At 63.4% G+C, this 14,945-nt stretch overlaps 1 protein-coding gene across 11 annotated transcripts in view; it reads right to left on the bottom strand.

Moving 5' to 3' along the window:
* The window catches only part of ANK1 (ankyrin 1), a 47,742-nt gene that overhangs the window by 12,271 nt on the left and 20,526 nt on the right, over window positions 1–14,945 (bottom strand). For 6 of the 11 annotated variants that reach the window (XM_019546056.1, XM_019546052.1, XM_019546054.1 and 3 more), the window contains exons 2-24: window positions 11,927–12,028; window positions 8,117–8,215; window positions 7,236–7,334; window positions 6,748–6,846; window positions 6,450–6,635; window positions 6,132–6,230; window positions 5,918–6,016; window positions 5,716–5,814; window positions 5,061–5,258; window positions 4,873–4,971; window positions 4,526–4,624; window positions 4,153–4,251; window positions 3,854–4,051; window positions 3,607–3,705; window positions 3,414–3,512; window positions 3,079–3,279; window positions 2,701–2,799; window positions 2,439–2,537; window positions 2,246–2,344; window positions 2,029–2,121; window positions 1,662–1,734; window positions 1,273–1,296; window positions 188–269 (exon numbers count right to left, since the gene is read on the bottom strand). In XM_019546056.1, the coding sequence (XP_019401601.1) occupies window positions 188–269; window positions 1,273–1,296; window positions 1,662–1,734; window positions 2,029–2,121; window positions 2,246–2,344; window positions 2,439–2,537; window positions 2,701–2,799; window positions 3,079–3,279; window positions 3,414–3,512; window positions 3,607–3,705; window positions 3,854–4,051; window positions 4,153–4,251; window positions 4,526–4,624; window positions 4,873–4,971; window positions 5,061–5,258; window positions 5,716–5,814; window positions 5,918–6,016; window positions 6,132–6,230; window positions 6,450–6,635; window positions 6,748–6,846; window positions 7,236–7,334; window positions 8,117–8,215; window positions 11,927–12,028 (2,543 nt within the window). The remainder of the gene's footprint in view (window positions 1–187; window positions 270–1,272; window positions 1,297–1,661; window positions 1,735–2,028; window positions 2,122–2,245; window positions 2,345–2,438; window positions 2,538–2,700; window positions 2,800–3,078; window positions 3,280–3,413; window positions 3,513–3,606; window positions 3,706–3,853; window positions 4,052–4,152; window positions 4,252–4,525; window positions 4,625–4,872; window positions 4,972–5,060; window positions 5,259–5,715; window positions 5,815–5,917; window positions 6,017–6,131; window positions 6,231–6,449; window positions 6,636–6,747; window positions 6,847–7,235; window positions 7,335–8,116; window positions 8,216–11,926; window positions 12,029–14,945) is intronic. The other 5 variants (XM_019546046.1, XM_019546051.1, XM_019546048.1 and 2 more) reach the window with 3 other exon arrangements.

Raw genomic sequence — 14,945 nt, 5'->3', positions numbered from 1 at the left:
CACAAGCAACTCTCGTGCAACGCCAGCTGAGAGCTGTTTCTCCGTCAGGGCCCTGTGGGCAGGTCCCCGACAAAGGAGGAGCCCAGTACAGACTCAAGGCCTCACTTGGCATCCACACGCACACTCTCAGCACCCTCCCGGCGCCTTCCTGGCACACCCGCCTCCCGCCAGCCAGTGCAGCCCTTACGCGTGGTCCAGCTTGGGCATGAACTCCTCTTCCTGGTCCCTGGCCTCTGGCTTCTCCAGCTTGGATCCAGCCGGCTCCTCTCCTGGAACCAAGAACTGGCTCAGCCCAGGGACGGCAAGGGTAGGGAGCAAGGTTGCCAGGTCCCCTCCCTCCCAGGCTCTGGATAGCGGGAGCTAAAGGAGGGTGGCACACCCTGCTCTCAGCCTAGTGTCTCTGCTTCCCAGCCACGACTCTGGAGTGGGGTCTCTGGTGCCAGCAGGGACCTCCTGCCAGGGTGCGTGGCCCTTCCAGCCAGGACTCTCTCTGCCATCAGGGCTGCCTGTGCTCAGATTAGTGACACATTAACCCGGCTGGAAGTGGCTCCGGCTGTTAGGCTGCTCCAGCAGCAAGCCAGTCCCATGGCTAGCACCCCAAGCACAGCTGTGGAGTCCCAGGGCAGGCAGCACGCTCTGGCTTGTTCCTGAGGCAAGCCCGTTCAGTGCGTGCACTGATCAGGAGATGCACCAGCAGGGGCCAGGCCTGCCTATCCATGGCCACGTGGACACCCATGAATAAGCCCCTGGGGGTCAGGGGCTCTGCCGCCAGGGCAGCAAGTCAGTGAATGGGCAGGAGAAGGTCTGGCCACCCCCAAGCCATGGGGCAGGAAGGCCAGAGCCAGGGCAGTGTGGGGAGCCATGGTGGGAAAGCCATGGGCTCCCACTCCAGCTTCAGGTGGACAATCCCTGCCAGGCGAGACTGTCAGAGCCCAGCCCAGATCCTATCTGTTGCATGGCACAGGCTTGGCCCCTTCCCCAGCCTCTGTGAGTCCTCCCTACCCCAGGCTTTGGCATCCCCGAGTGGCCTGGAGTGCCTGGCCCGGCTCAACGCGTGCCCGTTCATGCAGTATCACCACAATGGCAGCACACGGGACAGACACGGAGATGGGCAGGGTGCAGGGGCGGGGGCAGGGCCAGGCCTGAGCCGGCTCCCGCCTGGGTGGCACAGGGAGGATGGGAAGCCATGGAGCGTGGGATGGGTTAGTGAGGGTGGTGCACAGGGGTGAGATGGGCGCACGCCCGGGCCGCGGTGACACACATGGTCCATACCCATTAGAGTGACATGAGCAGTGCCTGCAAAGCAAGAAGAGTCAGAGTTGAGGAGCCCTGCACAGTGACCGCTGCCCAGGACCCTGTGGCAGGGAGTGTGGTACTGGGGACCCCAAGGAGCTCCAGGCACTGTGGCCAGAACCCGCCCAGGGCTGTGCTGGTGGCAGGTGGCTCTGTGCTCCAGAGCGGCTCCAGAGCCATCCCTGTGTGTGGAGGGGAGCTCAGGGACCATGACCCCAGGGACAGACTGCTGGGCCAGATCCTGCCAGGCAGAGCACCCCAGTCCCTGCAGCTCCAGCCTGGCATGGTCTCTGGGTTGGGGTGAGCCAGGAGGGAAAGAGGGAGACAGATCTCTAGCTGTGCACAGGCTCTGCACTCCTGCCACTCACCTTCATCCTCAGACACGTCCAAGATTTCATCCACGGTTTCAGGGAAGCTCATGCGGTGCTTGTCGCCGGTCATCTGCAGGAGACAGGGAGGCTCAGAGCAGGGTCAGCCACCCCACTCCAAAGCCCTACCCTGGCTCAGGCCCACGATCTGAAACCCTGGGGGCAAACCTCCCTGCAGCTAACCCAGCCAGGGGCACAGCAGGCAGCTGGCAGCATGGGGCACAGCCCCGAGGGGGGCAACGCTAGGTGGCAGCAGAGCTCTAAGTGGCCGTGGCTGAGACCCCTGCCCCCCACCTCTGCCCCAAGCCTGGACCCCAGCCCAGAGCAGAGCAGGCTGCCTGCAGACAGGGAGGAGCTGAGGGCTCACAGGGATGCTGGTTTCCTCCGTGACAATTTTCAGCACGTCTGTGACGGAGATGTAGCCGAGCCGCTTGGCGATGGCCAGGGGCGTGGTGCCATTCTGCATGAGGAAAGGGCATGGGGTTAGTGCAGCCGGGGGAGCTGATTGTGGAGGTGGCTGATGATGGGGCACAGCCCCAGCAGCACCTGCCCACCTCCTGCCCACTGTGTGCTCAGGTACTCACCGTGCTGACCTCGTTGGGGGAGGCGCCATGCTTCAGCAGCAGTGTCACAATGTCCGTGTGGCCCTGCTGGGCTGCCTGGTGCAGGGGTGTGTACCCCAGCTGCAAGGACACAAGGTACCAGGGTGAGCCTGGTCCATCACCCCATGCAGGAGCAGCCCCAGGGCCCCACTCCACGCCAACCCACTCTGCCTACTTTGGTCTTGGCGTTGACCTCGGCTTGGTGCTGCAGCAGGAACTTCACCAGCTTGATGTTCCCGTAGTGGCTGGCCACGTGCAGTGGTGTGTAGCCCATCTGGAAGGCAGCACCAGGCATGGTCTCATGTACCCCTTGGCTTGCCCCCGTCTCCACCAGCAGGTGTCCATGGTTGACCCCCGCCCCGTGCCAGCACTCCTAGCACCAGAGCATGCTCAGGCAGTGCCTCCATTGATCCACCCCACACCACCTGCTGCCTTACCCGGGTTGTTGCATCCACCATGACTCCATGCTTGATCAGGACGTCGGCGACTGGCACGTGCCCCTCCTGGGCCACCAGGTGCAGTGGGGTGAGGCCACTCTGCAAGGACCAGAGGGTCACTGATGAAGCAGGAGCTCGCCGGCCCGGCCAGGAGCTGTAGCTGTGCTCAGACACGGCACAGGCTCCAGTGCCTGACAGGGCATGCAAATGCTGCCCATGTCCAAGGAGGTGACCCAGCAAGGACAGAATCCTAGGGAACCCAGTGGCCCGTGAAGTCATAGCTTGGGGGATGCCTGGAGACCTCCTGGCACATCAGGACCTCCAAGCTCCAGCCCCCACCAAAAGGCCCATGTCTGCTGGCCCCATGAGGCAGCTCACCTTGCTGCCCAGATTGCCATTGGCCTGCTTGGAGATGAGCAGGGCCACCATGTCGGCGTGGCCCTCCTGGGCAGCCAGGTGCAGGGGTGTCACCCCCTGTGCGGACTCGGCGTTCGCAGAGGCACCGTATTGCAGCAGGCTGCCAGCCACCTCCAGCTGGTTCTGCTTGGCTGCGATGTGCAGCGGGGTGTAGCCATTCTGCTGGGGGAGTACGGGTGTCATGTGCATGGCCTGGCAGGGCAGCCCCTTCCCTTTTATCCTCCCTTCCCCTACAGCCACTTGCAGCAGAGCTCCCCAGCACTGCTGCCCATGCCCACGCCGCACTGGGGCCTTACCCAGGCTGAGCTGTGTGGGGACCCGCCTTTGGGCAGCAACAGCTTGACAATCTCCAGGTTGTTGTGGTACACAGCCACGTGCAGGGGTGTCAGGCCATTCTGGGGGGAAGCACCCACTGGTCAGAGGGAGCCCAGCCTTTTGCATGCAGCACAGGCAGCCCTGGCCCTGCCCCCACCCCTGGGCAGCACTTACCTTCCCCGCTGCATTGGGGGCAGCATTATGCTCCAGCAGCACCTCGGCTACATCCACCTTCCCGTACTTGGCTGCAACGTGCAGAGGGGTAAATCCTTTCTGAGGAGAAACACAGAGCCTTAGGGTTTGGCAGTCAGTGGGCACCAACCGGGCTGCTGCACGGGAGAAATCCTGCCAGCAGGGACCTGCCCGCCACCACCACAGGGCCTAGTCACTCGGCCCTGTCCTGTCAGCATCGCCTGCCTACCTTGGTCATGCAGACCTGTGAGGCACTCATCGTCAGCAGGGCCAGGGCGGTGTCCACGTGCCCCTCCCGCGCAGCGATGTGCAGAGGTGTGTGCCCTGCTATGGTGGCCAGGTTGGGGTCGGCATGATTCTCCAGCAGCAGCTGCACCATGCTGGTGTGGCCGATGCGGGCAGCGCAGTGCAGTGGGGTCTGGTCATCCTGGGAGGAGCAGAGAGGGGTCATGGTCTCATGGAGGTGGAGAGGGGCCTGAAGACCCTCCCACAGGCAGACAGGGGTCCTGGCATCCCTTCGACACCTACCTTGGCCTTGGCGTTCACTTTGGCCTTGTTCTGCAGCAGGTACTTGGCCACCTCCATGTGCCCAGCTCTGGCTGCCATGTGGAGGGGAGTCTCCACCTTCTGTACCCAGGACAAGGGAGAGGAGTGAATGGGGGGCCCCTGGTGCAGGGTCCCTCCCTTCCTCCAGCTTCCCCCAGGAGAGGGCAGCAACTGCAGCTCCAAGCTGGCTCGTGCTCTTTCCCATGCACCTTCTATACACCCTGTGGGGAGCACCCTGGCCAGGGCAGGGCAGGACAGGTTGGGGTAGGGTGGGAGGGAGGAGGACTCTGCAGGAGGCAGGAGCAGGGGTAGCAGAGCTCCTGTGTGGGGAAGGGGGGAATGGGGCTGGACTCACCACATTGGAGACATTTGGAGAGGCTCCACGCTGCAGTAGGGTCTTCACAATTGGCAGATGCCCCATGAAGGCAGCCACATGCAGTGGGGTCAATCCAGACTGGGAGACACAGGGAGTGTGGGGAAGGGGGCATCAGTGCCGGCACCTGGGCATGGGGCAGGGCCAGCAGCGCCTGGCAGGTTCTGCTCTCTGGGCATTAAGCCGACTGGGCACTACAGCACTGTGGCCAGAGGACCCTGCCATCCAGCACGGCCCCCATGGCTCTGGCAACCTGCCCCCGAGAGGGGCAGTGAGGCACCAGGGGAGCACGGCAGGTCTGGCCGGGTCAGGCTGCGGCTCGTGCCTACCTCTGTGACCGCGTCAATGGAGGCCCCAGTCTTCAGCAGTAGCTCCATCACCCGGATGTGGTTCTTCTTGCAGGCGATGTGCAGGGGCGTGAAGCCGTTCTGCAGACAGACAGATAGACAAACATGAATGGACAGGTGGGCGTGACAGACTGGCAGTTGCTCAGACCTTGCTCCTGTCACATACTCACCAGGGCACGGGCATTGGGCTTGGCCCCCTTGTCCAGCAGGAGCTTGGCCACGCGGTGGTGCCCGCAGTGGGCGGCCACGTGCAGTGGGGTGAGGTGGTCCAGTGTGATGTCGTCGATCTCAGCGTTGTACTGCAGCAGGAGCCGCACACAGTCCACGTGGTCGCCCTGCGCTGCCATGTGGATGGGCGAGAGCCCGTTCTACCGGGGACAGTGCAGGCATCAAGGGTTGGCACAGCCAGAGCAAAGCGGGCTTTTGCACCCCTGAAACCCAGAGGAGGATGGGACCTGCCCCCCTCTCCACACACACACACTCTGGGGCTCCTGGGGAGGGCTGGAGAGCGTCCATCACTGGGCAGAGCCAGGCGCTAGCTACAGCTGCTGCAGGGGCCAGACAGATGCTGGGCAGTGTCCAGGGAGCAGCCCCCTGTGACAGAGGATGCCCCAGCCCCTTGAGCCCAGCAGGCAGGTGCTGAGCAGTGGGGCAGAAGCCCATGTGCTCACAGGGGAGATCACAGCAGCTTTTGGACTCCGGGAGAATGACAGCACCCCACCCCTGGCCTACTCCAGGCAGCCAGCACACTCAAGAGTAGCCTTGGGACCCCAAAATGCTGCAGCTCATGTTCCCGCCTGTGCTTTTGTGGGGCCTGGCAGGCACCTTGGTTTTGGCTTGGATGGGAGCCCCGTGGTCCAGCAGGATCTCCGCGATGCGTACGTGTCCGTTGCGGGCTGCACAGTGCAGGGGTGTCAGCTCATCCTGGGGGACAGAGCACGCGGTCAGGCCCTGGCCATGCTTGCTGCCACCTGGGCACAGCACGGGAAGGTTTAGTAGGCCTCCAGCCCTTGGCAGAGTATCTCACCTTGGTCCTTGTCTCAATCTGGGCGCCGCGGTCCAGCAGCAGCCGCACCATGATGACGTTGCCCCGGCGGGAAGCGATGTGTAGGGGGGTGATCCCATTCTGAGGAGGAATGGCCACTGGTCAGTGCACATGGGGCAAGGGCAGGGTATGAGAGGGCAACGCCTCTACCCATACAGGCAGGAGCCAGGTGGGGCCATGGCATTCCTGCACTCACCTGTGGCGTGAAGTTGACACTGGCTCCTCTGTTCAGCAGCAGCTGGGCCACATTGAGGTTCTCGTAGTGAGCTGCGATGTGTAACGGGGTGAACCCAGTCTAGGGGACACAGGAGGGTCAGCACAGCCCCAGGACCTGGCCTGAGGGTAAACACCCTATGGCTTGTTGAGAGCAGTGCCTAGGAGACTGGGACCGTGCCTGGTCACATGGCTCCATGAGCCCTGGGTGTCTTGGAGTGCACCAAGGCCAGGACTGGCAGAAGCCTGGGCTTGCACAGTGTGGGCAGGGAGGAGCCATGTGCAGGGGGCCTGGCTGTACCTTGGAGAGCACATCGGCGTTAGGGTCATTCTGCAGCAGGACAGCAGCCGTGCGGGTGTCATCGTTGCGGGCGGCAATGTGCAGGGCGGGCAGCCGCACCTTTCCCTTTGTCCCATAGTTGATAAGGTGGGCGACCACGTTCTCGTGCCCCTGCTGCAGGGCCACAGCTAGTGGCGTGAAGCCATCCTGCCAGAGACAAGGGGCTGGGGTGAGATGGGACCACGGCGGCCTGGGCGGCCCGGGGTGCATGTGCCTGCAGCCAGGCCGTGGAGCCAGAGGAGCCTCCGCGGGGCCTCACCTCGGTGGCCACGTTCTGATTGGCACCATTCTCCAGCAGAAACTTGACGACTTCCAGGTGATTCTCTTGTGCCGCCATGTACAGGGGAGTGAAGCCTTTCTGCAAATGCAGTCCGCCATGCCCATTGAGTGCAGCCGCCCTGCAGGGCCCAGGCTCCACACACATCTGCCAACACTCTCCCTGGCACCTCCAAGGCTGCTGCACCCCCTCAGGGCTGGACAGCTAGGCTGCACCACAGGCATGGGGAGGAGGGGGATTGGAAAGCTCCAAGCTACTGGCTGGGGAGAAGGGCCACCAATGCTTGTTCCCGGACAGAGGCATGGCCCTGCAGTTCCCGATGGCTCAGGAGCCCACAAAGGGCTGGTGCAGCTGCCAGGCTCTCAGGGCAGGGCTGGCAGCTGTTGGGCCCAGGGGCACTATAGGCTTGGGCACCACTCGCACCTCGGCCCTGGGGACCCGCTGTCATGGCTAGCAGCAGCTCATGTTACCTGTGACTGCGCGTTGACGTTGGCCCCATAGTTCACCAGCTCCCGGACCACGTCCTCCTGTCCAGCCAAGGCCGCGATGTGCAGAGCTGTGTTCCCCTTCTGAAAGACACCAGGCAGTAGCAGTCAGGGCATGCACAGAGTGGCATGGGAAGGCAGGCAGCAGGGGTGGTTAGGAGCAATGGGGAGCCTGAGGATGAGCACACACTTGCACTGGGATCCAGACCAGATGCCAGCCCCATGCAGGGCAGAGTCAGGCTCCGTGCACCCCAGAGCCTGGCCAGGTGGACGGAGAGGCCAAGGGCCCCTTCCTCTGGGCAGTCCTGAGCCCCTGTGCAGGTCCTGTGCTGCACTATCCATGTCCCCAAGGATAGAGGCGGGCCCAGGGTGCAAGGTAAGCAGCACAAAGTACAGGCCCAGGGGCCGGCTGTCAGGTGAGAGGCAGTGCCAGTGGCTCTGTGCCCAGGGCCAGGTGCTTGGCTGGAGCAGGCAGCCAGGCCCCGCTCCCCCAGCGCCAGAGGCTGGTTATTTATCAGCCCACGCTAGCGCATTGTCCCGCCTGTCACGGATCGAGCGAGTGCCGCTCCCTCTGCAGGGGCTCCAGGAGGAGACGCGCGATGGTGATTTATGAGCGAGGGAGCCAGAGCCCTGCACGGCACTGTGCGGCGGCCCCTCGCAGTCAGGCTCTGCCGCAGTGCGCGGGGGGCTGCCTCAGGCTCCAGTGCTGGGGCTGGAGACAGCACCATGCTCATGCTGTGCACAAGGTGGAGGCACAAAAGCTGTGACAGCTGTGGCAGAGGTGAGACCAGTCTGCCCACGCCAGCCCAGGGAGCCAGGGCTGCCTCCACATCCCCCCTTGCCCCCAGCTCCAGGCCCAGCCTCACCTTAGTCGTAGTTTCAAGAACGATCTCCTTGTGCAGCAGCTCAGCCACCATTTTCACGTGGCCCTCCTTGGAGGCCAGGTGCAGGGCGTTCAGCCCATTCTGGAAAGAGCAGAGTCGGGGAGGGGGTTACCCGGAGTAGGTGGTGCTTGTGGGAGCTGGGCGCTGCTGCGGGGAGTCCCAGCATCCCGTGCCTGTGAAGACCAGGCTGCCCAGGCAGCACCAGCACCTGGCGCCAGCCCCCTGCAGCACTGCGCTCCCCCTCCCCAGCCCCCAGCCAGCACAGTGCCCCCAGGGCAGACACGTGTCTGAGACCAGGCTCGACTACGGGCGCCCACCCATCCGCCACACCCTGAAGGATGAACACTGAAGGAGCAAGTTGGTCGTCTAGGGCTCTGGCCCCCCTTGCCCAGGGAAGGAAGCTAGGCTGCCAGCTCCGGAGATCTGTTCACATCACCACCCAGATGGAGTCCACGTTAGGAGCCTGGCAGCACCAGGCAGGCCCCAAAATACCATGCTCCCACCTGGCTGCTGCACACCAGCTGCCCTGCTCTGCAGCACAGCCTGGGCACTACAGCAGCACCCCTGGGCCCGGGCACCCAAGAATGCCAGCACCATACTGCCACCCGCAAGCCAGCCACTGGTGCTACTGCAAGAGGCAGCCATCCCACAGAGCCCTGGGGACAGGTGACAGCAGTGACAGTCTGCCTAACCTTTAGGGACATGCAGCTTCTGCTGGAAAGAGAGTGCCTCCCCCTGCTGCAAGCATCAGCTTGCAAAGCAGCAGAGCCAAGGGATGCACAGATTCCTTGGAAACCCCCTTCTGCCTGGCTCTGGCACAGGCTGGGCAGAGCAGGGCAACGCCTGTGATCCTGCACGCAGCCGCTGAAGACCTTCAGGGCTCCCAGGGGAGAGGGATTAACCTGGGGGTGGAGAAGCAGCACGGAGCCTGGGAGGTTGTAAAGCTCAAAGCAAGGAGCTGTGGAAGCAGAGAGGAAGGCTGTGCTGAGGAGCCTGTGGCAGTGCACACACACTTGGCTTATGCCCACAGACACTCCTTGGCACACCAGGCACACGGCCATGCACGCACACAGTCTCTGCAACACCTGCAGATGCATGCATGTGGCCACAGATGCTCTCTTGCCTCCCTGTACCGTGTGTGTGCATACACACCAGGGCAGGGTACAGGGGACAGCAGGCACGTTTGGTTTCCCTCCTTCGTGCACACATGCCTTCTCCAGGACTGCTGAATAGTCCGTCAAGTGCTTGAAACCTTGGGAGAGCCCTTGTCTCTGGCCTGACTGCGACACACTCAGTGTTTCCAGAAGGCTACATCCAAGCGCCAGGCAGCAGCCTACTCTGTGCCTGCCCAGCCTGACCCAAACTGCCCCAGCTGCAGCCTACTTGGTGCCCTTGCCCGGCAGCTCTCATATTCCCATTTGTATCCCACTTCCAAGGAACCCCAGGGCCGCCAAACGGATGGGAGCGCAGGGGTGGGCAGAGGTGGGGACAAGGGCCATGGCCCAGGTGACAGGGAGCTCTGCCTGGGATCTCCTGACTATCGGGATTAAGGTGACGGCTGCCAAGCGTGCCCATTGCTGGGCATCCCGCAGGCAGGGAAACACGGGGGATGGAGTGGATGATGGAGATGCCGATGGTAGTACGGTGATGGCGGTGGAGTCACAGAATGAGGATCAGATGGCAGGTTAAGGTCTCGGCATGTGTGCAAGAATACAGGGCCTGTGGGATAGGTCTGACCACATATATCCCTCCTCGTGACATACAGGACATGTGAGGTTGGACCTTTCCCACGGGTCTGATATTCCTCCGGGTGGAAACCCCAAAATGCCATCTAACCAGGGTGAAGACGTCGTTGCAGGAGGTGCCTCTGGCTGCCGCTTGTGCCCCCAGGTCCTACTACGCCTCAGTTCCTCCCCACAAATGGATTGTGCTGTGGGTCCAGGCCAGGAGCTCCCTGCCCCTCAGCCCTCCGCCCCCTGGCCTGGCATCCCCTCTCTGGGGGAATGTGGGGCTGGGGCAGCTCCCTTCTGCTCACTGTGACCAGTAACCCCCTCGCCATGGCTCCCTCTGCCTGTGTCTGGCACACAGCAAAGCTCCAAGGATGCCTGGGCAGGCCCTGGCCCATTTCCCAGTGAGAAGCTCCACAGAGCTCATTACCACCATCAGTGAGGGGTAAGTCAATGTGCCCAGGAGTGCTGCGAGCGCGCAGCACAGGTGCCCAGCACCACGGTGCAGGTACTGGGGCTACTGCTGCTGCCCACAGACTGTCAGAGGTGCAACAGCTGGTGCAGCCAGCAGCCAGGCCCCGAATGGCACACAGCCACTCAGAAGAGCCTTCCTGGGTTTGGAAGGAGCTGGTGGACAAGGCCAGGTCATGCTGAACCTGGAGCACAGCAAGGGTGAGGGTGAGGCTGAGCCACGAAGCTTCTCCCACCTGCGGTCTGCCGGCTCCGCACCACTGCGGCACCCACCAGTCAGCCCCATTGCTAACCAGCTGGGAGCCACGCACCCCGCATCCCCCTGCTGCCCCCAAAACAGCAGCTGGGCAGGGCAAACCCACAGAAAAGCTCCTTCCAGGGAAGTAGAGCCAGTGCCAGGCCCAGGCTTCCCAGCACCGCATAGACAAAAACACATGCACCCACATACAAACACACAGGTAGACCATCCACAGATGTGTCTCCACATGCAAGCTACAGCCCCCACCTGGACCTGCCACTGCAGAGCCCTGGCTGCCAGCTGGGAGAGGCAGCAGAGCAAGCACTGTTATAGAGAGGTGGGGCCCGGCCCTGCTTGCCCCCAGGGAAGGCAACGCCTGTGGACAGAGGGCAGTTTGCCACGTGCTGGCCAGGTGGTCCCAACCCCGGGGTGGCACAGGGGAGGCCTGGTCAGATGCACCTTGCCTGCAGCAGCCGCTCCTGTAGCTGCAGCTGCAGCGCCTGGATCGATAGGAGCCAAGGCCAGGAGCGGAGGAGACTGCGGGGCCCAGGAAGCCAGGGGCTGAGACCAGTGCAGGTTTGGATGCCATCTTCCAAGTGGGGATTGTGCCCCCCTGCAGCACTGCTGCCTCCACACAGTCACTGCAGGCTGAGCCCAGCGCCTCCCTCGGCTCAGCCCGAGCCGCGCACCATTGGCAGTGGCCCAGATACGAGATGTTCTGTCGATTAAGTGCGCACAATTCCTCTGTGACTGCAGCTCCCGGAGCCGGCAAGGCCCAGGCGGGTCTGAGTCAGCGCTCGAGCAGCTCCACTGGCCACAAGCCTCTGCGGCCGGGTGCCTGCAGGCGTGAGGCAGGCCTGTCCAGGGGGCTGGGGGCTGCACCCACCGCTACTCTCTGCCCTGTGACCCCAGCTGACTTCCTGCCCTTTGGGCAGGGGGCTGGACTCGATGATCTCCCGAGGTCCCTTCCAGCCCTGATGTCTATGAAATCTAAGTAGCCCACACTCTTTCTGCTTCCTCAGCTGCTCTTGCTTGCAGCAGAGCCCCAGGCTATGGCTGATGCCCACTTGAGAGCCCCGCTGCCACCACCTGTCCCTGCCGTGCCCTCTGAGCAGGCTCCCATCCCTGCAGACATCCCACATGCCCTCAGCCCAGCCCCTTCTTGCACACTGCTGTGGTTGAGCCTGCAATCCCCGGTCAGCTGCTGGGGAAAGGACCACAGGTCCCTGAGCTCCAGGGGCTCATGCAGCAGAGGCCAGGGGCCCGAGCAGCCTCCCAGACAAAGAACAGGGACATGGGCCCTGTGGCTGGGCTCTCCCCAGTGCGTGGCACAGGGGGCCTACGGACGTCACCTACCTGGTTGCAGGTGTTAATATCTACCCCATTCCTCAGGTGGTCCAAGGCTTTGTCCAGGTTCCCAGATCTTGCAGCCCGGAGGAAACTGGTGGCAGCATCAGCCTGGGGAAGAGGGGACAGCGTGAGGACTGGTGCCTGCCCTGCCCCTGTTACCACGCAGCCGGGCACAGCACAGGCCCCGCTCCCTGCGCAGAGCTGAGTCATGCCCAGCCACAGGCCCCGGCTCTCGACAGCACCCGCCCCTGTTCCGGGGCCATCGCAAGGCCCACGTAGCTCCAGCAGGCTCAGGCACACAGCCCCAGCCCCGACTTGCCTAGGCCCTGCTACTGGCACCAGCCTGGCTCCCCTTCCACATCCCTGCACACAGCTGGGCACATCTGCCCCAGGCTGCCATCCCGGCACTAGTGGGAAATTGGTGAGACACCGCTGGAAATAGTGACACAGCAAATCCCACCCCCCCTTCCCCCTTATGCTGCTGAGACAAGCTCCCATGTCCCAGGCTGGGGAGCAGCATGGGCCCCCCATGCACTGATCTTACTAATGGCCTGGTGAGACAGGGCTCTTGTCATGGGGGCATGCTACAGCCGGACCCTGGCCCCAGGCAGTGCCTGTGTGGTGCACTGGCCCAAAAGACACCCCAGCCCCTCCACCCCAAGAATGGCATGCAGGAAGTGAAGTGGCAAGTGCCCGCCGTGGGGGAGCATGGCCGGCCCAGACACTCAGGCTATTATTAACTGTGCACTTCCTGTGCATCAGCTCACAGGGCTGGGGAGGAGGGGGACAGAAGCGCTTCTGTGGCAGGACGGACACAGGCAAGGGGCCCACAGGCATCATCTCTGTGACACAGATGCGCACTCCCTCCCTTGGGGGCCAAGACAGGGTGGGCAGAGCCAGGGCCATGGCACACTGTACTAGGCACCTTGCAGCCAACAGGGACACAGCAGGAACGAGCAGCCACCTCCGCCCCTGGCGTGCAGCCACCCCTGGGGGAAAGCCCAGTGGCTGCGCCAGCACCGCTACACCACAGTGCAGAGCAGCAAGGGACGGAGGTGGCTGCGGCTGGAGCAGCGGGTGACCACGGCAGACGCCCGGCACCAGCCCCCTCAGGCACATGAGGTTTGGATGTCACGGGTGCAGAAGCCCCATCTGGAAGCGCTCCTAGCGTGACAGAGCTCGGCGCTGCGGGAACAGGTGCGGGGCAACCACTGGGGTGTCGTCGCAGCCGTGCAGCCTCATCACACCCAAGGAGCAAGCAACGAGTGCACAACAGCCCTCTGCCCGCTGCCCTGCAGCCCCCCACTGCTGGGGATGGACCGGTGGGCCTGGAGAGGACTTAGCCCTATGCCATGGGGCGCCGAGGTGCCTCCCGCTTGGCTGGGCTGACCTGCTCCACAAGAAGGACCTGGGCTGTGCACGCTGCACCCTGTGAGCTGACCCACCGCCACAAGAGCGGTGGCAGGGGAGCCAACAGCCTCCATCAGCTGGCTCAACGCAGAAGGACCGAGTGGCACTGGATCCTGCTAGAAGGCTCCCTGTGGCTCAATTGGGAGCAGTGAAAGGGCAGAACTTCAGCTATGCTGCCGGCACGCCGGCCCCACAGACAGCCCTCGGCCAGGCAGCCCCAAGAAGCATGGAGCAAAGCCGCGGCGTGAGAGCGGTCTGCCGCTCCAGCAGCAAGGGGCTGGCAGCGCCCAGCAGCGGGGAGGCGGGGGCCGCGGGGAGAAAGCAAACAGCAAAGCAGCGTGGAGGGGAAGCGCAGTGTATACTCACAGCAGTATCTGGACCGGACCTGCCCTGTCGCGCTGCCATAGTCCGGCACTTGAGCTGAAACCTGAGCCTGGTCTCCCCGTGGCCCCTCCTGGGCTATCTACTCCCCAGCTTGGGGAGAGCCAGTAAGTTGCATTGCATCTGGCTAAAAATACAGGCTCCCTCCTCGCTCCAGCGCAGCCCTGCAGGGATCGCCAGCCGCTAATGGAATTTGTTCATTTTCTTTCCATTATTATGTCAGATGGGATATTTAATACCAGCCGCCTCCGGAAAGCAGCTGGCAGCTGCCAAGGGCAGGGTGCGGGTCAGGGCTGCTGATGCCATCCAAGGAGGGCAGAGAGGAAGTGCCAGCACACATGCCAGGGCGTCAAGCATGGGCCATGGGCACCACGGGCTGTGGGCAGGGGGCCTGTGGCAACCCTCGTGTCCTCCGGGTGTCAGGAGGAGGGCCCTGGAGGCCGTGCCGCAGCCGGGGAGAAGCCTAGCAGGCCATCCCTCTGCTTGCCAGGCTCCCTGGGCGCATTTCAGAGATGCACGTCGCATCCTCGGATGGCAGACAGCAGCAGCCAGACTGCGCCGGCAGCCCGCGGAGGGGGATGGCTCAGCTCGAGGTGGGGGGGCAGCTGAGGAACTGGCCTGACGTCAGCGTGCAGGTCAGGCTGGCTGCCATGCTTGGGGAAGGGGGGGCATTCCAGGGCAGATCCCCAGCTACTCTGGCACGCGGCGGTGGCTGGGGGCCAGGGCAGGGCTGAAGTAGCCAGAGGCAGGTCAGACATGCCCCTTCTCCACCCGTGCTTCCTTTCTTCCCATTTACTCTGGCCCCTCCATCCACCCCTGAGCTGAGACTCCCTGCCTGGCCCTGGCCTCCTGCCTGCACTCGAGCAGCCAACCTGCAAAGCACCCTGTGGTCCTGGGCTCTGCGCTCTTTCTGCTCCCGGTGCCGGCTTCCTACGGGTCACCCAGAGGGAGAGAGCAAACCACATTGCAAGCCACCGGGAGAGCTGGCGTTAGGCCCCGGGCCCCAGCCCCTGGCTCAGCATGTGGGACATGGTCTCTAGATAGGCCTGCTCTTATTTTGACTTTGCTAGCCCCATTTCCAGCTGCTGCCCAGGGAGTGGCAGCAGGCAAGAAACTCTGGGCCCTACTGATAGATGGGGTGGCTTGGCACCCCACCATGTGCTGTGCAATATAGGCACTTGATCAGAAGTGGGCAGGCAGATGCAGGAATGGGCTGCTCCTGCGGCCTCGTGTA

This window comes from Crocodylus porosus, unplaced genomic scaffold (assembly GCF_001723895.1).
Source record: "Crocodylus porosus isolate Cpor-Errol unplaced genomic scaffold, CroPor_comp1, whole genome shotgun sequence".
In the NCBI taxonomy this organism is placed as follows: domain Eukaryota; kingdom Metazoa; phylum Chordata; order Crocodylia; family Crocodylidae; genus Crocodylus; species Crocodylus porosus.
The sequence above is the reverse complement of the archived record's forward strand: the minus strand, read 5'-3'. Positions and strand labels throughout refer to the sequence as shown.